The sequence below is a fragment of the Leuresthes tenuis genome, unplaced genomic scaffold, assembly GCF_036924035.1.
Source record: "Leuresthes tenuis unplaced genomic scaffold, fLeuTen1.0.hap1 SCAF_12, whole genome shotgun sequence".
Taxonomy (NCBI): domain Eukaryota; kingdom Metazoa; phylum Chordata; class Actinopteri; order Atheriniformes; family Atherinopsidae; genus Leuresthes; species Leuresthes tenuis.
In genome coordinates, this window is record NW_027325366.1 from 33,093,979 (window position 1) to 33,118,233 (window position 24,255).

General features: G+C 44.0%; 1 protein-coding gene across 1 annotated transcript in view; it reads right to left on the minus strand.

The window, feature by feature from the left end:
• Window positions 1-24,255, minus strand: part of fer1l6 (fer-1 like family member 6) — a 36,258-nt gene that overhangs the window by 6,840 nt on the left and 5,163 nt on the right. The window contains exons 3-45 of the mRNA XM_072397576.1: window positions 24,102-24,204; window positions 22,046-22,100; window positions 21,840-21,971; window positions 21,700-21,762; window positions 21,551-21,629; window positions 20,296-20,452; window positions 19,997-20,183; window positions 17,847-17,948; window positions 17,671-17,761; window positions 17,478-17,595; window positions 17,157-17,394; window positions 16,593-16,701; window positions 16,194-16,431; window positions 15,956-16,076; window positions 14,626-14,726; window positions 13,965-14,067; window positions 13,313-13,432; window positions 13,086-13,238; window positions 12,844-13,015; window positions 12,241-12,365; window positions 11,989-12,123; window positions 11,755-11,904; window positions 11,580-11,687; window positions 11,435-11,497; window positions 11,236-11,334; window positions 10,551-10,776; window positions 9,738-9,868; window positions 9,545-9,703; window positions 9,421-9,466; window positions 8,244-8,288; window positions 7,936-8,033; window positions 6,959-7,087; window positions 6,739-6,879; window positions 6,532-6,659; window positions 6,279-6,449; window positions 6,037-6,191; window positions 4,690-4,832; window positions 4,308-4,396; window positions 4,118-4,216; window positions 3,240-3,360; window positions 3,030-3,150; window positions 2,802-2,959; window positions 2,618-2,718 (exon numbers count right to left, since the gene is read on the minus strand). Of these exons, the coding sequence (XP_072253677.1) occupies window positions 2,618-2,718; window positions 2,802-2,959; window positions 3,030-3,150; window positions 3,240-3,360; window positions 4,118-4,216; window positions 4,308-4,396; window positions 4,690-4,832; window positions 6,037-6,191; window positions 6,279-6,449; window positions 6,532-6,659; window positions 6,739-6,879; window positions 6,959-7,087; window positions 7,936-8,033; window positions 8,244-8,288; window positions 9,421-9,466; window positions 9,545-9,703; window positions 9,738-9,868; window positions 10,551-10,776; window positions 11,236-11,334; window positions 11,435-11,497; window positions 11,580-11,687; window positions 11,755-11,904; window positions 11,989-12,123; window positions 12,241-12,365; window positions 12,844-13,015; window positions 13,086-13,238; window positions 13,313-13,432; window positions 13,965-14,067; window positions 14,626-14,726; window positions 15,956-16,076; window positions 16,194-16,431; window positions 16,593-16,701; window positions 17,157-17,394; window positions 17,478-17,595; window positions 17,671-17,761; window positions 17,847-17,948; window positions 19,997-20,183; window positions 20,296-20,452; window positions 21,551-21,629; window positions 21,700-21,762; window positions 21,840-21,971; window positions 22,046-22,100; window positions 24,102-24,204 (5,383 nt within the window). The remainder of the gene's footprint in view (window positions 1-2,617; window positions 2,719-2,801; window positions 2,960-3,029; window positions 3,151-3,239; window positions 3,361-4,117; window positions 4,217-4,307; window positions 4,397-4,689; window positions 4,833-6,036; window positions 6,192-6,278; window positions 6,450-6,531; window positions 6,660-6,738; window positions 6,880-6,958; window positions 7,088-7,935; window positions 8,034-8,243; window positions 8,289-9,420; window positions 9,467-9,544; window positions 9,704-9,737; window positions 9,869-10,550; window positions 10,777-11,235; window positions 11,335-11,434; window positions 11,498-11,579; window positions 11,688-11,754; window positions 11,905-11,988; window positions 12,124-12,240; window positions 12,366-12,843; window positions 13,016-13,085; window positions 13,239-13,312; window positions 13,433-13,964; window positions 14,068-14,625; window positions 14,727-15,955; window positions 16,077-16,193; window positions 16,432-16,592; window positions 16,702-17,156; window positions 17,395-17,477; window positions 17,596-17,670; window positions 17,762-17,846; window positions 17,949-19,996; window positions 20,184-20,295; window positions 20,453-21,550; window positions 21,630-21,699; window positions 21,763-21,839; window positions 21,972-22,045; window positions 22,101-24,101; window positions 24,205-24,255) is intronic.

The window sequence follows — 24,255 nt, forward strand, 5'->3', positions numbered from 1 at the left end:
ACAAACGTATTAAAAAAACGCAGATTCAAACTCGCATACAAACGTAGGAAAAAACGCAGATTCAAACTCGCATACAAACGTAGGAAAAAACGCAGATTCAAACTCGCATACAAAGGTATGGAAAAAACACAGATTCAAACTCGCATACAAAGGTATGGAAAAAACTCGGATTCAAACTCGCATACAAACGTATGGAAAAACGCAGATTCAAACTCGCATACAAACTAATGAAAAAAAACGCGGATTCAAACTCGCTTACAAACGTATGAAAAAAACGCAGATTCAAACTCGCAGACAAATGTATGAAAAAAACGCAGATTCAAACTCGCATACAAAGGTATGGAAAAAACACAGATTCAAACTCGCATACAAAGGTATGGAAAAAACTCGGATTCAAACTCGCATACAAACGTATGGAAAAACGCAGATTCAAACTCGCATACAAAGGTATGGAAAAAACGCAGATTCAAACTCGCAGACAAACGTAGGAAAAAACGCAGATTCAAACTCGCATACAAACGTAGGAAAAAACGCAGATTCAAACTCGCATACAAACTAATGAAAAAAAACGCGGATTCAAACTCGCTTACAAACGTATGAAAAAAACGCAGATTCAAACTCGCAGACAAATGTATGAAAAAAACGCAGATTCAAACTCGCATACAAAGGTATGGAAAAAACAGATTCAAACTCGCAGACAAACATATGAAAAAAACGCAGATTCAAACTCTCGCATACAAACGTATGGAAAAAACGCATATTCAAACTCGCATACAAACGTATGAAAAAACGCGGATTCAAACTCGCATACAAACGTATGGAAAAAACGCAGATTCAAACTCGCATACAAACGTATGAAAAAACGCGGATTCAAACTCGCATACAAACGTAGGAAAAAACGCAGATTCAAACTCGCATACAAAGGTATGGAAAAAAACGCAGATTCAAACTCGCATACAAAGGTATGGAAAAAACGCATATTCAAACTCGCAGACAAACGTATGGAAAAAACGCAGATTCAAACTCGCAGACAAACGTATGAAAAAAACGCAGATTCAAACTCGCAGACAAACGTATGAAAAAAACGCAGATTCAAACTCGCAGACAAACATATGAAAAAAACGCAGATTCAAACTCGCAGACAAACGTATGAAAAAAACGCAGATTCAAACTCACATACAAACATATGGAAAAAACGCAGATTCAAACTCGCATCAAACGTATGGAAAAAACGCGGATTCAAACTGGCATACAAACGTATGAAAAAACGCGGATTCAAACTCGCATACAAACGTAGGAAAAAACGCAGATTCAAACTCTCATACAAACGAATGGAGAAAACGCAGATTCAAACTCGCATACAAAGGTATGGAAAAAACGCAGATTCAAACTCGCATACAAAGGTATGGAAAAAACGCAGATTCAAACTCGCATACAAACGTATGGAAAAAACGCAGATTCAAACTCGCATACAAAGGTATGGAAAAAACGCAGATTCAAACTCGCATACAAACGTATGGAAAAAACGCAGATTCAAACTCGCATACAAAGGTATGGAAAAAACGCAGATTCAAACTCGCATACAAACGTATGGAAAAACGCAGATTCAAACTCGCATACAAACGTAGGAAAAAACGCAGATTCAAACTCGCATACAAACGTAGGAAAAAACGCGGATTCAAACTCGCATACAAACGTATGGAAAAAACGCAGATTCAAACTCGCATACAAAGGTATGGAAAAAACGCAGATTCAAACTCGCATACAAATGTATGGAAAAAACGCAGATTCAAACTCGCATACAAACGTATGGAAAAAACGCAGATTCAAACTCGCATACAAATGTATGGAAAAAACGCAGATTCAAACTCGCATACAAACGTATGGAAAAAACGCAGATTCAAACTCGCATACAAACGTATGGAAAAAACGCAGATTCAAACTCGCATACAAACGTATGGAAAAACGCAGATTCAAACTCGCAGACAAACGTATGAAAAAAACGCAGATTCAAACTCGCATACAAACGTATGGAAAAAACGCGGATTCAAACTCGCATACAAACGTATGGAAAAACGCGGATTCAAACTCGCATACAAATGTATGGAAAAAATGCAGATTCAAACTCGCATACAAACGTATGGAAAAAACGCAGATTCAAACTCGCATACAAATGTATGGAAAAAACGCAGATTCAAACTCGCATACAAACGTATGGAAAAAACGCAGATTCAAACTCGCATACAAATGTATGGAAAAAACGCAGATTCAAACTCGCATACAAACGTATGAATAAAAGAGTGCACAAAACGCAAACATACGAAATTATAAAAAAAAGAATGCGCATACAAACGCATGAAAAATTTCTTATACAAACATGAAAGTATGAAAAAAAGTGCATACAAATGTATAAAAAAATGCTCACACAAACAAACAAACAAAAATGCGTGCAAACATGCATACCAACGTATGATAAAAAACGTGAAAAAACATTAAAGCGTATGTAAATAAAAAAAAGGTATAAAAATGTATGAAAAAACATGCATATTTATATATATATATATACAAGCTATTGATTTTGTACCACTGGAATAACAGTTGGACTCTTTGATCTTACTTTGGTTTCGGCAGTGGATCTGGCTCCTTCCGCGCTCGGCCAACAGGAATCTTTTCAGCTTCTTCGGCTGTGACGAGATGGAACTCTGCTTCCACTTTCCCCTGAAGATTTAACAAGTGTTTGCTGATCTGTATCTGACTTTGTGTGGTGGTTTCAACAGCATACTGTGTTTGGATGTGCGTACCGTCAGCTCTCCTGACTTGCTAAAAGGCCACCAGCCTCGCGCTCTCTTCTGCTGGAAGATGGAGATTCTGTCCTTCGCATCTATTAACATGTCCGCCTTACAGGACTTGGCTGATTTTGCTCCATGAGGGAATCCATGAAGGTCCAACTCCAGCGTGCCTGCAGACAGAGACAAATACATATATACAGACACACAGATACATGTGGCGTAGCAGCGATAAACACCCACCGAGGAAGTCGTCTGAGGAGAGCGTCTCGAAGTCCCAGACCTGCAGGATAAGGATAGCAGGAAGTTTCTGTTCCGTTTTATCCAGAGAGAAAATACTCTCCCTTTTCCTCACCACGACCACCTGTGAGAGGAAGAGGTCCAGGCTGCATCAGAGTTTCTGGAGCTCCTTGGATTAAAGATTTCTGGCAGCATTGTTCAGGTTTATTTTACCTTTTCAGCAGGCAGATAGCTGATGGGGAACACAAAGCGCCAGTTGAAGTTTCCTTCTCCAGTCAGAGAGTTGTAGTGCACGTCGGTCTCCTGGCGGTCATCTTCCAACCCTTTGAGCCAGCTTCAGAGAAACAGAACAGCAGCATTGATTGGTGCTTTTCATTTAAGGCTGAAGCCTGATCTTAAAGGTAGAGAGGCTTCCTGAAGCCAAACTGGCAGCTGGTTCCACAGAGAGGGGCCTGATAACTGAAGGCTCTGCCTCCCATTCTGCTTTTAGGGGCCTGATAACTGAAGGCTCTGCCTCCCATTCTGCTTTTAGAAACTCTGGGAACCACAAGGAAACCTGCAGCCTGAGAGCAAAGTGCTCTGTTGGGGAAATATCCAGCTATGAGATCTTTAAGGTATGATGGAGCTCGGTCATTAAGAGCTTTTCCTCAAAGTAATGAGATGAGCCACAGTACAAAAAGTGGTGGAAACAGAGGAAGAAGACGCAGTGTGTGTGCCTTAATGTGATGTAATGTCACTCTTAATTAATCACAAAAGAGAAACTGATTTATTCTACAATTAATGCTGACCAACAGCTTGTAAAGTGAAACTACAAACTGTAATTATGCCCTCTGAGTGATTCCATCCGTCCGTATGACACATTCTGTGAGTTTCCATGTTTTTGTGTCAGTATCATGATGTTGTAAAGTTTAAAAAGTTTACCGTAATTATCATACATCGTGTTTAAACCTAAGCAGCAGAGCAGGGGGGTCATCCCTCCACCACCCTGAGAAAACTGGAGCGTAACACACCTCAGATGGGATGTAGATACACTCTATGCTGACTGAAAATATACTCTGCACTGCACCACTGGTTATTTATAGCGTAATTACCCCTTCACGTAGATATCACTGGACTGTTGACCCGTCAGGAAGTTGCTGTCCTCCAGAATGACATCCTCCGTGTTCCAGATGATGATACGCAGCTCGTACCTGAACACGTTTACTCATCAGTTGCCTCTTTTCCAATTAACTAAATATGAAACTTGCTGCTCGGCCAGGCATTAAGAGAAAGTTTTCTCACCCTTTTGGTTTTCGAGGCGAAATGTCCACTGAGGGTCCTGGATGTGGCAAATCCACAGGGAACATGTCGACCCACATCTGAACCTGGCCCTTCAACACATTGTGTTTTCATGAACTCAAAGAACGTTGCATTTTCTCACATCGACTCCCTGCAGCCAAACTCTTAACCTGAAAATATGACTTTACCTTTACAGGTAAGGATTTTCACTGTGGGGACTTTCATAACCTGACTGTAAACAGACGGGCCCTAAACATGAGCAGCATGTGGGCCTGAGTGGAGTTGCCTTAAAGCAGCAGCTTCAACAAACATGCATCCATTCATCTAACAGTAATAATGTTTGATAACATATAAAGTACAGTTGAATATAAAAAAGTCTGAATACCTGGTCCATTCCAGGCCGAGCCTTGTTGAACAGAGTTCTGGTCTCAATGTGTTCTGGTACCAGTTTGCATCCGACAGCTTGTATCTCGGCCCAGCGGTGCAGGACCTTCAAAGACAGATGTTCGTAGCACTCCACCGGCTGGTCTGAGAAGTGAACACACACATAAACACATATATATATACACACAATTATCACTACTGTTCCATGTCTGATGGAACTCCAACGCTATAAAACGCTGGTGCAACAGAGCTCGTTAACAGGGTTCCTGTGAAGTCTTGAAAAGTTTGATACGATCGATCACAGCATTCTGTTACAGAGACTTGAACATGTTATTGGGATTAAAGGAACTGCATTAGGCTGGTTTAAGTCATATTTATCTGATAGATTCCAGTTTGTTCTTGTAAATGAAGAATCTTCCTCACACATTGGAGTAAGTCATGGAGTTCCTCAGGGTTCTGTGCTTGGACCAATTATTTTTACTTTATACATGCTTCCATTAGGTAACATTATCAGACAGCATGGCATAAAGTTCCTTTGCTATGCTGATGATATTCAGCTGTACTTATCTATGAAACGAGATGAAACCAACAGGTTGGTCAGAATAAAAGCCTGTCTTAAAGACATAAAGACCTGGATGACTCAGAACTTTCTGCTTCTAAATTCAGACAAAACGTAGTAGTTACTCTAGATGGTATTTCTTTGGCTTCTGGCCCTACAGTGAGGAACCTTGGAGTTATTTCTGACCTGAATCTGTCCTCTGAATCACATATAAAACAGGTTTCTGCCTTCTTTCACCTTCGTGATATTGTTAAAATCAGGAACATCCTGTCTCGATGCAGAGAAACTGTAATTCTTTATTATTGGGCTGTCCCAAAAAAAATGTAAAATGATGTAAAAGTGAAACTGAAATGAATAAAAAAATTAATACTGATAAATAAATAATAATAAACTTTTGCTTCACTTTATTTATATTTTGAATGCATTTTTTGTTTTGTTTTCCTAAGTTCAAAATCAGACTTTGAGTTTCCAAATGTATGTATATTTTCACATTAACAGCCATCATGGTCTCAGTTTGGCTCCACAGAACTGGGAGGGTGTGGCCAGGCTAAGGTCTGCGGGTCAGTCCACAACCTTTGCCTTGAACCTCAGGTAAAACACTGAAACTAGGCCAATAATAACAGTAGTTTTCTCAGATCTGAAGAGAGACGTATCCCATAATCCACTGACACAAGTTAAACCCTCCTCCAGCTGATCAGAAAACAGAATCTGCAACTGCATCCACTGATAAAATGTCGTTTAAATGCTGAGCTGGTAAACAGGCGACGTCTCAGAGGGACTCGGCTTTACCTTCAAGCATGAAGAGCGTCTTGCCGACGAAGACTTTGTCCGCCACAATGATGCGTCCTGGACTGAAGTGAGGACCATCCACGGCGTTTTCTCTGCACATCTTTGACAGCAGCTCTGATGGCTTCAGACAGTCTCTCCAGGCGTTATAACCCTCTCTGGCAGACAAACAGAGATGGTACTGTTAGGTTGGTGCATTCCTGGATTGTAGGGTTTTCCATCTGAAGAAGAGGACCTGGACTTACAGACTGTACTCAGTTGGGAGTCCGCAGGTGGCTCTGTGTCGGCTGTAAAATCTGTTCTCCAAGTCGATGCAAGTCTGTCCAATCAGGTCGTCCCCTCCCACCAGGTCAAAGTCGTAGATCAGCACAGACAGCAGAGATTCCTGAGGAAATGTGGCCTGGATCTCAAAAGATCTGGAAGCAGGGTCAGGTTTGAAACATGAGACCCCTGGGACAGGTCTACCTACACTGGGAATATCTCACTGGGAATATTTACCTTCCGAAAACCGGGTTAAGCTGTTTAGGAATGTAGTTGTCTCTGTCTTTGATTTCATTTTTGCCAAGTCGAAGAACGATGTAAGGGTCAGCCTTCCCGTCAGGGTCAGCCGGGTGAAGGTTAGACGCCTGAGGGAAAAACAGAGCAAATGGGATTTAAAACCCGTGTGATTGCATGATATGAGGGGAAGAACCGAGCAGGACTCACAGAGACGATATAAACCCGAATGAGGACTTGAACAGGGCTGTTGGGAGGGATTCCTCTGGTGACCCTGAACTGACTCGTGTCTGGGACTTCATCCCAGTCCTCTGAGTCATCTTCACTCAGCTTGTAGAGGCAGAACCGCCCCTGAGGACCAGCAAAAATGTATCATGCTTCAGCAGATACTACAGCAGCCTACAGAGGATATTCAAATGTACCGTCTCACCTTAAACTTCCCCACAAACCTCTCCTCAGATGTTCCCTCCTCCTCATTGGCTTTTCCCCTGAACAGCTCGTATGTTTTCACCCAGTCATCGAACGGCCCAAACTCTGCCTCCAGCTCTTTGTCGTACACCTGCACAGAAGATCAGAAACAGGATGTTTGGACCCGTGTCTGTTGGCCCGAGATGTGTCCCCAGGTCAACCAAAGTTAGGCCTGATAAAAGTCAACCACAGCAGAGGTTTGACTTTAGATTTCAAAGGGAAGAAAGAGTATCCCTTTAACTCAATTAGAAGATATGTTTAAAAAAAAACCCTCCGAGACCTAAAACCTTTCCTTTTTCAGCCACTAAAGAAGCTAAAGATATTAAATAAAAGCCATTTCAGACCTTAAACCTTCAGCTTTTACTGTAAGTTGTTGTTTTTAAAGATTATTCATGTTCCCTCAGGTGTGAAAAAGCACCCAAGTTAGGCCTGATAACAGTTAACCACAGCAGTGGTTCGACTTTAGATTTCAAAGGGAAGATTGATTCAAAGATGATGATCCACCAGGAAATTTATCAGCTCAGAGAATCATTATTCTCATGGCCCCCTTTCAGCTGGACTCATCGGTCAGTTCTGAGTGCTCTGACCACTGTCCATTAAAGACAAGACCTTCACCCAGCCCCTCTTATATGAACACAAATGAAAATAGAGTATCCCTTTAACTCAATTAGAGGATAGGTTTAAAAAAAACCCTCCGAGACCTAAAACCTTTCCTTTTTCAGCCTCTAAAGAAGCTAAAGATATTAAATAAAAGCCATTTCAGACCTTAAACCTTCAGCTTTTACTGTAAGTTGTTGTTTTTAAAGATTATTCATGTTCACTCAGGTGTGAAAAAGCAGCCAAGTTCAGCTTCAAAACTTCTCCTGTGGAGGCAGTAATACTCCCCATTATTTAGCTGTTTTGTGATCTTTCTGCCATGCAGTTTTGTAAATGGAATACCTTGAGTGTGGCTAATTTAGTACGCAGACCAGCGCTCGGCTCTGGGGTTCCCTTTCCCTTCTGCTTCTTCTTCTTCTCTCCATCCGACTGGCTGCTGACTGATGAGGCAACAGGGAAACATAGACTCAAAGATCAGAGAAAGGCAAAAAAAACAATATACAATGTGAAGAGACAGCGCTTAAAAGAAGGCAACAATCTCCAGCTGTCTGTGTGCAGCTGTGCCACCGAAACCAGGAAGATGGCGTCAGTCCTCCGAGCCTGAAGGTGTTCCTGAAAGAGTGACCTCAGCTGAATGTGTGAATCCTTACCCAAAGTGTCTATTCCATCGCTGAGCAAGCTGTCGTACGGTGAAGCTGAAATGCACAACAGTGTGTGGAAGTCAGGTGACAATTACTGGATAATGACCAGCCTCCTCATTTTTTATACATTTACATGAAAACAAGGAACCAGCTGCAGAGATTCACTGAAACATGTTAAAACATTAACATAAACCCAGAATCTGAGGCAGAAACAGAGTTTTTTCTCAGTTCTCAGCAGCTTTAAAGTGAATCTCTGGTCTGAGCTCCTTTATTCTCCAACACAGCCTGAACCCTCTGAGACAAGCTTTCTGTCATTTCTTTAAGGAGTCTTCAGGAATAGTTCTCCAGGCTTCTTGAAGGACATCCCAAAGCTCTTCTTTGGATGTGGGCTGCCTTTTGTTCCGTTCTCTGTCAGATGATCCCACACTGCTTCAATAATGTTGAGGTCCGGGCTCTGGGGAGGATTCATCCCTCCATAAGACCTGTTGCCACTGATTTTCAGTCCACTTCTTGTGTCATTTGGCACAGCTCAGCCTTTTCTCCCTGTTTCCCTTCCTTAAGAACGGCTTCTTGACAGCCACCCTTCCATGGAGACCATTTCTGATGAGGCTTGGGCCAACAGTAGATGGATCAGCTGAAGGTCCAGATGCATCTCTCAGGTCCTGTCAGGTCACAGCTGGATTTTTTCCTCTTTCTTAAGGACATCACTTTCAGATCCTGTTCATCTGCTGTAGATAGTTTTTTAGGCCTGACACTTCTTCTTTTGTCCTCCACTTGTCCAGTTTCCTCAAATGTTTTAAGGACACACTGCACACCATGCTGAGATATGCCAAGTTTTCAGCTAATAGCTCTTTGGGAATCACCTTGTTGCTGCAGAAATCCTATTTTCTGTCTGTCAAACTGTGTTTTCTTTGCTGTTTTTCATAGATGCAGCTAAAGAAATGGGAACAAATGATGTGTCTTTGTGACAGGCTGCTGGTAACAAAGTGCCTAAAGATCCAGTTTAAAATGGCTTCTTTGCTAAGTTGTCTGTTCTGTGTCGACACAACACTGGTTCATCCCTTGAGTTAGGAGCCTTTTTTCTGCCTGAATGGTCCATAACTCCCTAAGTGTATTGCTGGTAAAGGTGCTTGTATAAACTGACGGATCAGGTTAGTTGTGTTATTATTATAATCGTGTTTCTCACCTTTCTCAAACACATGTGGGAAAGGAGATCCGTCTCTCTGCTTGGCCTGGAACACAAACACATGTTCACATGTTAAATATTCCATCAGGCTCTTTGAACTGAGCTCAACACCACCTGTTTCTACCTGTTTCTCTACAGATGCGTAGTATTTGGACCACCAGTCGATGACGCTCTCAGCCGATTCGTCAGCAATGGTCCGCCTCCGTCTCTTGGTGGAGCGGCTGCTCCTCTTGCTGCTCTCCTGGATGCAACATATGAAATGAGTAGAAAGTGGTGCACGTGACTCTTTGAAACATGCAGCCGTGCATCAAGTTCACCTTCTTCTTGCCAGGCTTCGGCTGCGGTGAGGGTGGAGCTGGAGGCGGAGCTTCTTCCTCCACAGTGATGAGGAAGTCCTGCCGCGTCAGCGTCACAGTTGAACTGCTTTCTCCGGGGTACAGCGACGGAGCTGCAGGATGACGACAGGAAAGCTGCTTCTGATGATGTCTCAGATCGGGTTTTTGGGCGTGTCTTTAAATCAGTTGTGTGTTTGCACCTCTGTGTTCTGTGCAGCAGTTTTGCTAATTTTGCGTCTCTGCAGCAGTTTCACTTCTCTTTGTGTTGCTTAATAATCGTTTCTTTTGCTTTTGTGTCTCCTGTTGATCTTTTCTGCCTCCCTGTTGTGCTTTTCTTGTTTTTTGGGTCTCTGTTCTGAAAAGTATCATGTTTTTGTCGTTGCTCTTTGTCTTATTTGTGTGTCTTTGCCAGTTTTGTGTTTGCAGCCCTATTTTTTGCGTCTCTGCTGTGGTTTTAGGGTCCTGTGCCTTATGGTGGTCAGTTAGCATGTTTGTGCGTCTTTATATTTCTATTGTGATGTTGTTTTTGGGACCTTTGTGTCTGATCTGAGTCTGATCTGTGGTTGCTCGCTGATCTTTTGTAGACTTTCAGCCTATTTTTGTGGTGGTTTTAACAGTCTTCAGGGAGTCAGGTCTGTTTTTCTGTCCCCGACTGCTTTAATGTGAAACACATCTCATCTTTTCAGCCCAAACACATCAGACCGATTCTGCTAATGTTTGAAAACAGCTGGAAGTGAAAATGAGTTCACGTACAGCTGTTCAAATCCACCACACAGTGACACATGCACTCGTTACCTTCAGCGGCTTGCGGTTGCGGCGGCAGGTCAAGTCTGGAGGCGTCTGTGTCCTGCGGCGGTTTGTGTATCTGAACAGCAACGGGAGGGACTGAAGGAGGAGAGTATTTGAAGGCCTGGAGGTTGTTGATGATGTGGTTTCCAACCAGCGTGCTGCGGCCAAAAGCCCGCCAGTCAACAACTGTGATACTGAGAGGAGGATGGAGGTGTTCGTTCTCTGGCAGCTCCTGCAGCACATCAGAGGAATCAGCTCAGGTTGCATCGTTCAATACCATGTCAGAGATATGTAAAGTCCCATTTTTAATCATCTCATAAGAAGTGGTGAATGTTTTAAACTGGTCCCTGAACCATCAGAAATCAGTCCAACACTGCACCACTGCTGTGGACTTTGTTGTAATGAAACCACACAGAGAACCAGACAAACTACCTTCTCCTCAAAAGGAAACACCAAAACAGAGAGTTTTACTGTCAGTCAGTCAGAGATTAACGAACTTCAGGAGAGCTGAGAGAGAAAGCGATCAATACAATAATTATCTGAAGATGCAGGATCAAAATGTTAGAGTTAGCATCAAAAACAGAAAAAAAGCCACTTTAAGATCACAGTTTTCACACGTTGATGATGTCAGAGCAGCTGTTTTCCAGCTCAGATCCCGCTGTGCCTGTGTTTTAGTACATGTTGGACTTACGAGCTCTATGACATCGACCAGGGTGGTGAAGTTTGGGTTGGACTTGTACTTCTGAATGACGGAGGAACGCAGAGTTTTCCCTGCGCACTCTATGAACACCTGGAGAAAAAGAGATTGGTGTTGTCCAGGTGCTTCTTCCAGGTTTCACAGTAATGCAACGGAATGAAACCTGTAATCCAGCCCTGAAACTTTGTCTCACCTGCGGCCGGTCGACAGACAGCAGCTGAACCTTCTTCAGCTCCCTCAGACCCCAGAACAACACCTGGTGGAGACACAAAGAGGTTTTATGGGAACGGTTGAAGACGACTGGCAGTTTGATTGATCGCTGGGTGCCGCAGTCCAACCTCCAGCCTGTAGGTGCTGAGGACAGGTCTGATGTTGGCAGGAACTGTGAAGATGCCTCCTTCCTGCTCCTCTAAACCCGGGAGGCCCTGCAGGTCAGACTCTGGGATCTGCACAGTCGTCATAATTAGTCTCCATCCTGCGTTGTTGTGATCGGAAACATGGGGTGGGACTTACCTGCAGCAGCTCGAAAGCAGCCAGCAGGTCTCCTCCTGATTGGCTGCCACAGTGCAGAGGGCTGTACTGCAGCGTGGGGGGGGTGTAGGCCTCGTAGGACAGCCGGATCTCAGGGACCGCCACGGTGGCTCCCAGGTACTCAGCCTTTCCCTGCACACAGCATGGAACAGGTGGAGTTCAGGGGCAGCACAAACTCACCTGAAACGCTGATCGTCTGTCTGCGGCTGGGCTTACCAGAGCGTCGTCGTCGTACACCTCTATGACGAGGCGTGGCGGCTCCTCCTGGATGTACTGGAGGTCTCCACTCAGCAGCAGGCAGCTCATTAGCAAACACTGATTCCATGTAGGACTGAGAGTCTGACTGATGATCTGACACACAGAACCAGGACGAAACTAAGCAGATCACAGCTGGACGGAGGCGCAGTGACACTGAACAGATGTTTCCTAATCACACTGACATGAAGAGGAGAAACTAAACGAGCTTACATGGGTGGTCTGGCTGTGTGAGAGGAAGGTGACTCGGGCGAAAGGGTCCGACAGGCCGGTGTTATCAGCAGCAATCAGCCCGCGAGCCTGATACATGTGGCACCTCAGCTGGAACTGATGCTGCTCTGCAGACACAAACACAGACTCTGAGAGTCTGCACCGAACCAGGAAGCTTCACCGATTTCTGTTCCAGCTAAAAATTATTCATTTAATGTCCGTAAACTTATTTAATCCTGATCCAGCCCGAAGTTTTCTGACTTTCGTGTAATCTTTAAAGTGGTCCTGATCAATAGCTCTCCAGCTTTCAGTCCAGTCCTTTCAGAGGAGTGTTTTTTCTTTGCTAAGCCACTTAACTCTGAGGGTTCAGGCTGTGTTGGAGAATAAAGGAGCTCAGACCAGATATTCACTTTAAAGCTGCTGAGAACTGATAAAAAACTCTGTTTCTGCCTCAGATTCTGGGTTTATGTTCATGTTTGATCATGTTTCAGTGAATCTCTGCAGCTGCTTCCTGTTTTCATGAAACAGAAAGACATGAGGGCTGATCTGGACTTCTGAACTTTGCTGAACACGTGCAGTTGTGGTGAACAGGTGTTTGTTTCTCACCGGTGCACTGCAGGTATGGGGGGAGACTGCTCGTGTCAGCGCCCCCTGTGGGCAGACTAAAGCCTGGAGGCAGGTCATCCAGCATGTGGCGGGAGTCCGAACAAGCTCCAAACCACAGATACACATCCAGCTTGGCTTGGACCGTCAAGCCTGCAACACGTTTTCCTGGAGGCTGCACACACACACACAGGTTTTCCTTCACCTGCCACACTGGAAATATTCAGCCGTGTTTGTGCGTTTACCTTCAGAAACAGTGTGATTATCTTGCCACAGAGGATTCCTCGAGCCTCCTGGTCGCTGGAGAACAGCAGGTCTCTGGTCCGAAGTCGAGCGTACGCAACACGCTTGTTGTTGCTCAGCAGCCACACAAACATGTCTGGCACCGTGTGCTGAGGCTGCAGAGGACGTGATGGTGAGTAACAAAGGTCCCCATGTACACAAAGACATGCTCTCTAGATGTGTTTCGTACCTCCTTCACAAGGAAACGTAGTTTCTTTGCTAGTTTGGTTGCATCCTGCAGCATTTCCTTCATTCCACCTGCTTTCCTCTTCCTCTCTCCCACAGACTGAGCCTCTCCGATCATACTTTCCTGCAATAACACACACATACATGTTGTCTTCTCATCCCTTTGATTGTTCTTCAGTGATCTGCTGTGGTCCAGTTAAAACTCATCGTTGAGCTGGGACTTTTCCTTTAATCTGGACCAGCATGCAGCAGTCCTTTTATATGTGACTCTGAGCTTTGAGAACAGAACTAAACAAACCATTAAATATTTCAGATTATCTTGAACACACATGGAGCGAGTCGGTGATGTTTGCAGACACACAGCTGACTGATGCAGATGATCACAGTCAGCGCAGAGAAAGAGCAAAACAACAGTAGAGACTGGCAGTAAAGTACACACAGCTGAACATGTTCCGCTGAATTCTAGCATCAGATAAACCTCGATCACACTTCACCTCGACTGCAGAGGTTTCTTGAAGTTACATTTCAGAGATGAACATTTTTGGTCGTGATGCTGACGGCTTGTTTCAGTGATGATATGAAATGCAGCCTAAAAAACATGCAGTTTATTTATGAACCCAATTCTAATCATGTTCATTTGTGTGTGATTTTCCCACCAGCTCCTGCTTGCACATGGTCAGGCGTTTCTTGTCCAGCTGCGTCAGGTAGCTGGACTTCAGCGCAGCCTTCAACTTGGCCTCTGCAGCAGCAATGAAACTCCTGCAGAACAACACAGACGCACAACTCTCAACATCTACAGCCTGACGGGGTTTGCAGCCACCAATGTGCGAGGTTTGATTCTTTAACAACCTTCGACAGGCAGTGAAAAATGCATCCCAAGCTCTGGTTCTTCACTTTAACCCAGGGATGTCAAACTCCGGTCCTGGAGGGCCGCTGTCCTGCAAGTTTTAGATGCTTCCCTGCTTCAACGCATCTGATTCAGATCAATGCATCATTAGCAGGCTGCTGCAGAACTGAACAAGAGATCCATTTAATCTGGATCAGGTGTGTTGAAACATCTAAAACCTGCAGGACAGCGGCCCTCAAGGACCGGAGTTCGACATCCCTGCTTTAACCCTTTAAAACATACATGATCGCCCCCAGGTACACTTTATCCAAAGCTGATATCAGGAAGATTTCGTCACGTTAAAATACATCAAATTTTTCCACAATTTGTGCCTCTGACTAACTTCTGTTCTGCTGCAGATTAGATTGAAAGTTTTCCAGTAAAAAGTCTGTTTTCTCACAGAAGAGCAGTGAAAGGCTGGTTGTTTGTACCTGGCGTCCAAACAGAAATCTCTCAGGACGATTTTGAGCGTGGGTTCGGCTGCTGGGTTTGACTTCCTGTGAAGCTCAGCCGCACTGGACACACCCTCCTCCTGCCGAAGAAATGTCACTCAGCTGGTTTATTGATGTGGGCTGAAGTCATGAAAAGTCATTTCAAAGCACTATAAAACAGGCAGTTTTTAATGTTTTATAAGGGGGGCTCAGCAGGGATCTGTGAGCCTTTTGACGGGTTTGTTTTTGTCACACTTTGAGCTGCAAAGATGTGTGAAAAGAAGAGAAAAAGAAGGACCTCGGTCTGCTTTTTGCTGGCCTGGATGTGCTCGTGTCAGAGGGCTCCCCTCAGAGCACTGAGAATGCCGGCGAAAGTGTTGCATTCTGGGATGGGAGCGCTCCTCTAACCTCCGTTTGATGCCATATTTGTCTGGTTAGATTTAGTTTAATTTAAGTAAAACTTCCAAATCAGGTGGAGAAGGAAGAGATGGAGACTAGCTGAAACTAATTGAATTATTCTTCTGAAATCTCTGTTTTTGGCCAATTTATCAAAGCAAACTAATTATCATACTTTGAAAAACATTCTGCAATGTGTTTATCTTATTAAGTGACACGCAGCGGGTTTTATAAGTTAATAAATTGATAATGAAGATGTGTTTTATTCTGAAAAACGAAACAGAAATGTCTTTTTTCAGCTTGCAGTAGGTTATGAGGAGTAGAAATGAGGAATGATTTTACAGTTTGAGGCATCTAAGCACGCCGTGACATCATCTCTGTTATGAGCTACACTCCAAACCAAAGCAGCTGACACCTCTGTGAGCGACAGCTGTTGGAGAAAAAGTTTCATTTCCAGCTTCAGTGTGTTTTATACAACCTCTGCTGACTTTTCTGACTAATAAAATTCATCACGGCTGCAGGATGTCGTAAAAAGGTTCAGACTCTGGGAACTTTGTGCTTTACCTGTGGACAACACGCCCTGAAGCTCTACAGCAGGGATGTCAAACTCCGGTCCTGGAGGGCCGCTGTCCTGCAGGTTTTAGATGTTTCCCTGCTTCAACGCACCTGATTCAGATCAATGCATCATTAGCAGGCTGCTGCAGAACTGAACAAGAGATCCATTTAATCTGGATCAGGTGCATTGAAGCAGGGAAGCATCTAAAACCTGCAGGACAGCGGCCCTCCAGGACCGGAGTTCGACATCCCTGCTCTACATCACTGTTGGAGACATGTCTGAATGGCTGGATGCTGTCACTCCAACAGATGGATGTGGTCATTAAGGCCGTTTGTGAGAGCTTAGAACGGAGGAAGCCCCAACTTCGTGTGTACTTACAAACAGCACTGCTATATTCTCCAGCATGTTTGAGTTGTACAGCCTGTAGGTTCGGTCCTCCCAGTGACTCAGCACATTAACACACGGCTTCTGCTTCTCCAGAGGCAAATACATGTAGTGCCTGAATGCAATCACACACAGTTAGACACACTAATCAGGAGACATGTTCTGTTTGCTGCATCCAGCAGGAGGAGGAGGTACAGAAGACAACATCAAGCTCCGCTGGAGCATCATCAACCTGTTTCCTTCAACGATGAGCGGCTTCTCTGGAGGGGTGGTGGACTTCGGGCCCACGCTGGTGTCCACAGGTTCTCTGGGTAAGAGAGGGGAGGAAGGGCTGTGGGGGGAGGAGGTCAGAGGGGAGGAGCCGAACAAGTTGCTGCTGTCTGGGACGTCCAGAACTCTTCTCCTCCGGGTCACAGCAGGGCTGGCGGTGCTGGGCTGGGCTGGTGACTCCAACACGTTACCATAGTTACCTGAAAGAGGAAACAGAGTGTAAGGAGGGCTCTTTGTGTTTCGTGAGTAGTCGTAAAGGATAACCCGGACTTTATCTTCAGCCTTGATGGGGAATAAACTGAACACCAGCGAGGCTGCAGCTGTTCAATGGGAGGAAAGCAAAGCAGCAGCAGCGCCTCACCCAGGGAGAACTCAAAGCTGATTGGTTTGTCTCCGATCTTCCTGTCGATCATCGTAGCTTCAAACAGCACACCGAACAGCAGGAAGCTCTCACTGTTGTCTTCAGTCAGCTGGACACAGAGACACCGTTTCATTGTGTTTAATCACGTCATTTAAGTCCAAGTATCACCTGATAACAGCCCAAAGCAGCATGTTGATGGCAGCTGGATGAAACTTGACCTTGTTTTTGTCTAATTAAGAATTTTCTCCTCTGGATACAAAAGTATTCCAGAGTCGAATGTGAGGCCATCTGTCCCACAGCTAAAGCTGGGCTGAAACTGGGTGAACACACACATATATATATATCTATGGATATATATATATAGATAGGTATCTATCTATGTATATATAGATATATATGAATAGTTTTTCTCTAAAATAGATTCAGAAACTGAACTGAACTGGTTCTGCGTAGGCGGGGACTCTCCAGCAATCGTTTAATTTGTACTTAAATGTAATCTTTAAAAAAAAGCCATTTAAATGTGGCATTGATCCCTTATTTCCCCATATTTCTGTGGGTTCTCACCGCAGGAGGAGACTCCACCGGCAGGACCTCTGGTGCTGCAGCTCTGCCTTTGTCCTCCTCAGCGGCGCCTCCTGCTCCTCCTCCTGCTCCTCCTCCTCCTGCAGGAGTCTTACCATCCTTCCCTCCAGCTTTGCCTCCTTTAGCGTCTTTCACAGGTTTGATCATGCGGCTGATTTTGGACTCTGAGCCCGCCCCCCCTGACAGGATCTCCACTGCCAGCTCCAGGTAGACTCGGCCCCTGACACCACAGTCACACACATGTTCATCTCCTATAAAACGGGGCGTTTTCTCTTGATTAAAATGTAAAAGTACTGCTTTAACCTGTAGGACACGCCCTCTCCAATGCCCTCATTAAGCTCCACTGTGTCGTCACCCAAAGAGAAGTTTCGGGCCGAGCCGTACAGGTTGATCCACGCAGGCCCAAATGTTGGTAAAAACCCTGAAGAAAAGCAGGATTAAAGTCATTCTGCCCCCCCATCTCAGCAGCTCCTTCTCCACCTTCATCTCTCCTCACCTTTATCTCCATCCTGCTCATTAGAGATGCGTCTCAGGTCAAAGTAGTGGGTTCCTATGGCAACGTCGCTCATGCTTCCTTCATCCCAGACCTACGAGAAGGCCGGATCATGCATGTAACTGCAGTTTTATGTTGTGTGTAAACTGTTTGAAAATGTTCAGGAGAAGCAGTCAGACCTGAATCTTCAGCCTCTGACACAAAGGAGGAAACATCTCAGTGAAGACGATCTGCTCGTTCCACACTGGGTCTGCTGTGGACCTCTGAGTGGCCGTCCGGCCCTGAGAGGCACAAACCGAAACTTGTACTAAAGACGGAAATAACCGAGTAGCTGCTCTACGTGAAACCTTTTTAAGCTAATTTCTGCAGCCGTTTGGAGGTTATTTCTTCAAGAAAATGTCCACAATTCCTACAAATTCAATTCAATTCAGATTACAACAATTGTCATCTCAAGGCACTTAAGTAATAAAGTCCAATTCAAGCCAACTGGAATTCAATTTATTGTAATTATAATCCAATTAATTCATACAGAGCCAATTCAAAAAATAATATCCTAGCTAAGAAATGTGACTTTCATGCACAAACATCCTTTTATAATAATAATAATAATAATAATAATTACACCATCGCAAGGCAGAGTGAGCTGATATGAAAGGTCATTTTCACCAGATTCAGCTGATTCAGCTGATTTAATGCTAGCAGAAATATCTGAATATGTTTCACTTTTAAATTACGGAGTTAAGAACATTCAGCAGCAAAAACATTCCAGGGAAATATGATTAACAGCATAATATGTTTAAAACCTGTTACCAGAGTCCCAAACCAAGTTGGGTTTCATCAGATAACAGCTGGAATAATCAAATAAACGCCACCAGATGCCAGGTTTCCTGCTCGGTACGTTGGGTGAGCTAATGACCAGATGAACTTTCCTTCCCATCAAACGGAGAAAATCTTTCTTTATTTCTTTGGTTTGAATGAGTGTCAGCATCAGATCAAACGTGCTTCTAATTCAGTCACTTTTACTGGACGACAGAGAGCTGGAGCTCGCTTCTTTCCTTTTTTTATTCCCTTGTCCTGTTCAGCTTTATGGCAGCAGAACTGTAGTCTGAATACCTTTTATGGCAAACATATTTGCTTTGCCAAGGGAAGTTTTATAAATGTAAAGCGCCCCTTGATGCCCATTTATTTATTTTTGTTTACAATATTTAACATGTAATCTATGGCGTAACCACGCATTCTTTGGGGGGTCGTGTCCCCCCCAATATACAGAAGAAAATATGAAATATACATGTTCTCCTTTTATGAACCCTGTCAGGGGATCGGTCTCTTGTTATGTAGTATTTATTTTCAGTTTATTTCCGTGTGTTACCATGGGAACGTAACGGCTGCGCCGCGGTTACCGTTGTTGATGCTAACAGCCAATGAGAGTGACCCAACTTTTGACGGAGCCGCTGCTCAACAGAGCAGATTGTACCAGAACAGGAAATCCAACACAGAATCAACAAAATAAACTTCCGCCCCCTTTCAAAATAAAAAAACTTAAAACAAAAATAACATTAGACTATTAGACTTTTCATTGTTAATGCACATTTTGAGACACTGACACAATAGAAATGAACCTGGACTTAAAAGTCCTCAGCACATTTTTTGTTAAAGGAAAAGTCTGTAATTTGTTACATCATTAGTTATTAAAATATTTCCATAAACATGCTTTGGGTATTTGGTCGTTTTCCATTGGAAGCTGTCCTATTTGCTACAGAACTACTGGAAGAGCATAACTGTAATTGGTAGGTGTGTTTAAGGTCAGTAAACAGGAAGCAACTAACCAAAACAAAGTGGGGGGGCAGTCACTGTCTCGGAGAAATTACACTATTCCTTTAGATGTGAACTTACATGGTCAATGTAGTCCTCTAAACTATGTTCTAAATGTCCAATTTTTCATATATAAATAAAGAATTGTAGATAATGCACTCAACAATTTTGTTTTTCTTGGACCCCCCCAATGTCTAAACCATGGTTACGCCCTTGCATGTAATAGAGCTGAACCGGACTGGGGGACAAGGAAAGAAGAAGAGGAAAGAAGAGGAAACAGAACAAAAATAGAAACAAAAACCAGAGATAACCAGTGACCAAATAATAATGACTAACCCTAACCAGCGTCAGATCAAACGTGCTTCTAATTCAGTCACTTTTACTGGACGACAGAAAGCTGGAGCTCGCTTCTTTCCCCTCTTTAACCTCACGGTCTGATGTCAAACAGGCGCTTTTTCAGATCTGCTGCAGGGCAGCTTCCTGATTAACTCTAGATTATAGGCGATACTCCACCCACCACTTGTTTGAAGAAGCTGACCACGACATACGGGTCTATGAGTGCCGTGTTGTCTCCTATGAAGGCCTTCGTGACGTTGGCCATGATGCTGGAGTTGTTTCGGGGGAGGCCCTCAGCTCGGAACACCTTCACAAAGAAGCGAGCCCATGGCCGCTCGGAGGGAAAGCCGTCTGGGATCAGCAGGTTCCTGATAATCAATCAGAGAGGAGCCGTTACAGCAAGTTCAACCCGTCTTCTAATGACCTGCAACGATGTCGGATCACAGAGCTGCTCCCGAACATCATCACAAAGTGTCATACTTGTCTATTTGCTCTTCAGCATCGCTTGCTTTCGGGCCGGGCTGCACGGCGTCTCCCTTCGCAGAGACGCTGATGTCACATTTCACATAACCTTTGACTCCTGTGCTGATGTCCCCAGGACTGGTCAGCATCGCCCACTTATTGACGAACTGGTGACCTGAGGGAGCAGGACGGAGATATTATCATCCAGAAAGTCTTAAACCCTTAGATACGACCCGATGGGCAACGGGAGGGAAATGTGACCCTTTGGGGTCGTCTAATCATCAAAGTCAGCTCTTTAAGAAGTGATCAGAGAAAACCGGTGGAGTCTGCAGACATTTTATACCAAACACGGAGCTTCCCTATCTGTGTGTCAATCCCACATCAACCTTTTCCTATGCAACACTTTAAATGCTCTTTAAGAAACAACCTTCCTCATCTTGAACAAATTAAATCAACTTTCATGTGATCGGATGAAATGAAAAGTTCAGCTTCATCAGAACAGCTGAAGGATTAGATTTTTATTTCCAGATAAAAAGAAGAAGAAAATGTCTTTATTTTAGTTTGTGGGATCAACCGTTCTTCATACAAAGCAAACCTCCCTCTGAGTCTTTAACATCTCATCACATGTTAGCAGAAAACTGACCACAGGCAGCTTTACTTTGCTTTAGTTTTTGATAATAAATAAAATGTATTTACTTATTATTTTGTTAAGATTTATACTTAAATTTCTGGAAATGTTTGCATCTGAGTTTAGATTTTCAGTCTTTGGTGATGTTTTGTCTAAAATAGCCATAAAAATGACTGTAAATGACTTTAAATTCAGTTGAATCAGCTGGAATGACCATCCCAAGGTGCCGTTTACATCTGCGTCTCCTTCCTCCTCCCGCGTTATCGACTTATAACGTTAAATAAGGGCTAACTGGAAGGCATAAGGCCTCTGCCCACAACTGTTCCTACAGAAAAATATGAAAGGTTCCAGAAGTTTGATGATTAAGCAGCGATGACACAGCCGATGGGCAACGGGAGGGAAATGTGACCCTTGGGGTCGTCTAATCATCAAAGTCAGATCTTCAAGAAGTGATCAGAGAAAACCGGTGGAGTCTGCAGACATTTTATACCAAACACGGAGCTTCCCTATCTGTGTAAGGCTTTCAGCATAGAATGTGAGAGAGTTTGATTTCATATGTTTGTAAGTAAGCTAATTCTAAGCTAACCCCCCCCCCATAGAGCACAGCTCTGCTCTATGATAATCAGAAGCCAAAATAAGGTGAACCTGGCTGTCTGTAGACTGTCCACACGTCCAGCTTAAAGGATCCAACAAAGGAAGTCCTCAGCATCTTTGAGTGAACCACCTGGTGAGAGAAAGACATGCTTAGAAATGCTTTCAGGTCTGATAACCTCCAGATGACAGTTTTTACCCACCGTCAGCTTGATGACTTTGTCGAAGAAGACCTCTTTATGGGCAAAGAAGTCAAACACGAAATACTGATGGAGAGAAAAGAGGCGGAGCTCACAAATGACCTCCCATCACTGACATTTGGCCAGATTTCACAGGTTCTCACCTCGTTGTAAAAAGGAGCATTCGTTCCTTCTTTGACTGTCGTCTGCTTCTTCTCATCACCGATCTCTATCACCACGCTGGGGTCGATGTTTTCTCCCACGAGCTGTCTGGCTTCTGTGATGTTGATGGCGATCTGAGAGACACACGAAGGATAAGTCGCTCTTTCCACTGTCCCACATGAATCATATGTGATATGTGTGCTGTTACCTGGAAGCTCTGTGGTTTCCCTTCACTGTCCTGGATGTTAGTTTTCAGTTTGGCTCTGTGGAAGTTTCACATCACAGGTCAGTGTGAACGAACTCAGAAAAACAAAGACATGCTCCTCCATTTCCAAACTGACTGAGGAGAAGCGTTAATGTTATCCATTAATCCAAAAGCAGTGGAGCAAACACAGCAGTTCCATAATCCATTCAACTAAAGGAAGAAACAAGTATTTAAGATCAAATTCAACATGTGAAAGAGTTTGTTGGGGATTGATAAAGCAACTTTCTGATTGAGGGACAATCGCTTTACCTTAAAATACTTTACTTTAAAATAATAAATCTGACTTCTTTGTGGCGTTTTCATTGATTTTTAGCAGACCAAGCAAACATTTCTTATCAAATGCAGCATCAACAGAGATGTACAAGTGCAGCAGTGGAGCCTGCTGTGAGAAAACAAACCTGAAACATCAGTTCTTAACACTAGTCGTTGGAAACATGAAGAAGAATGAAGCAGCAGGGTTTTTCCCCTAAAACTGGCTGCCGTGAACAGAGCTGTAAAGACATGGCTGAAAAAGAGCTGTTTTACTGTCTCCATGTGGAATTCTGACCAAAGCATCCATCCAGCCACTATTTCCTGTTTATCTGAGGTTAGATCACAGAACCAACAGGTCCAGCAGGGAAACCCAGACATCCCTCTCCCCAGCCCTCCTCTCCAGCTCCTCCTGGGGGTCCCGAGGTGTTCCCAGGCCAGATGGGATATATAATCCCTCCAATGAGTTCTGGTTCTGACCCGGGGCCTCCTCCCAGGAGGCATCCTAACCAGAGGAACCACCTCAGCTGATGTGGAGGAGCAGCGGCTCTATTCCGAGCTCCAGCTCTTACTTTGGTTATGTAGGGACCAAATAGCCCATAACAGCAGCTCCGGTACCCCGTCCTCCCACAGAACCTCCTGAGAGGCATTGTTGCAAGACAAGTCCACAAAACACATGTAGACAGGATGGTGAAACTCGCATGACCCCTTCAGAAGCTCCCCGAGGGTAAAGATCTGCTCCACTGTTCCTCCTAAATCCAGGGTTTGAATATCAGTCGGCCTCCTTTTCAACAGCCTGAAGTAAACTTTCCTGGGAAACTGATAAATGTGATCCCTGACAGTTAGAAAACACTCTCCGGCCCCCTTTTCTAAAACTGGGGACCACCACCCCAGGCTGCCACTCCACAGGCGTTAACCCGGACCTCCACGACCAAAGCATGTCAGAGATTTTGGGAAAATCTCAGGAAACTGTTGTCCAAAGATGATTTATCTTATTTAGGAAATTCAGCAATAAATTACAATTTTCTCCAACAATCACTGAAACTTTTCACTTTTTTATTCTGTGAGGGATTTCTACACAGGCACTCTACTGGGACCACTTCATCCACACGCCCCCCTGCAGCACAGTTTATTCACTCCGGTAAGAACGTCCATTTTACTCAAAGTCGTCGTTCACGTTGTCAAAATCTGATCAATATCCTGCCATGTTGCACAAAACTATCAGCAGCAAACTCTGTGTGAAGTTAGCCGACTGTCACAGAGCACGGAGTGAATAAACTGTGCTGCAGGGGGGCGTGTGGATGAAGGGGTCCCAGTAGAGTGCCTGTGTAGAAATCCCTCCGTTAGCTCTCCTATAGCTGCAAGTAGCCACATAACAGCAGCTATGAGCTAACAGAGCTATGAGCTAACAGCAGCTATGAGCTAACAGAGCTATGAGCTAACAGAGCTATAGCACACGTTCATTCATTCATTCTTCTTAAAGAATTGGTGAAATAAAGACAGATAATGCCTTATTTAGAGGCTGCATCCTCTAAGCCCCGTTCACTCCGTTATATGGATCTCCAGTTATCTAAATATCTTCTGAAGGACGCAGACTTTCACCAAACTGTTTTCAGTGAGCAGATGAACGTATTTCATGCCAGAAATAAGATTTAAAAACACTGGAGTTCCCCTTTAATGAGAGATTAAGGAGTGCATAAATATACTGTCACTCAGATGTCGTATTCAGCAGGGTGTTAATATTTCTGACCTCTTACTGTTCGGTATCATTCTGGTTCTAACTACAAGCTGATCCTCAGCATTTTCTCCATCCTGCGGAGGAGACACTTCAGGAGACACTTCAGCCTCGTTATCTGCACACAAACACAAAAATAACCCCAAACAAACATCATTAACCTGGCTTC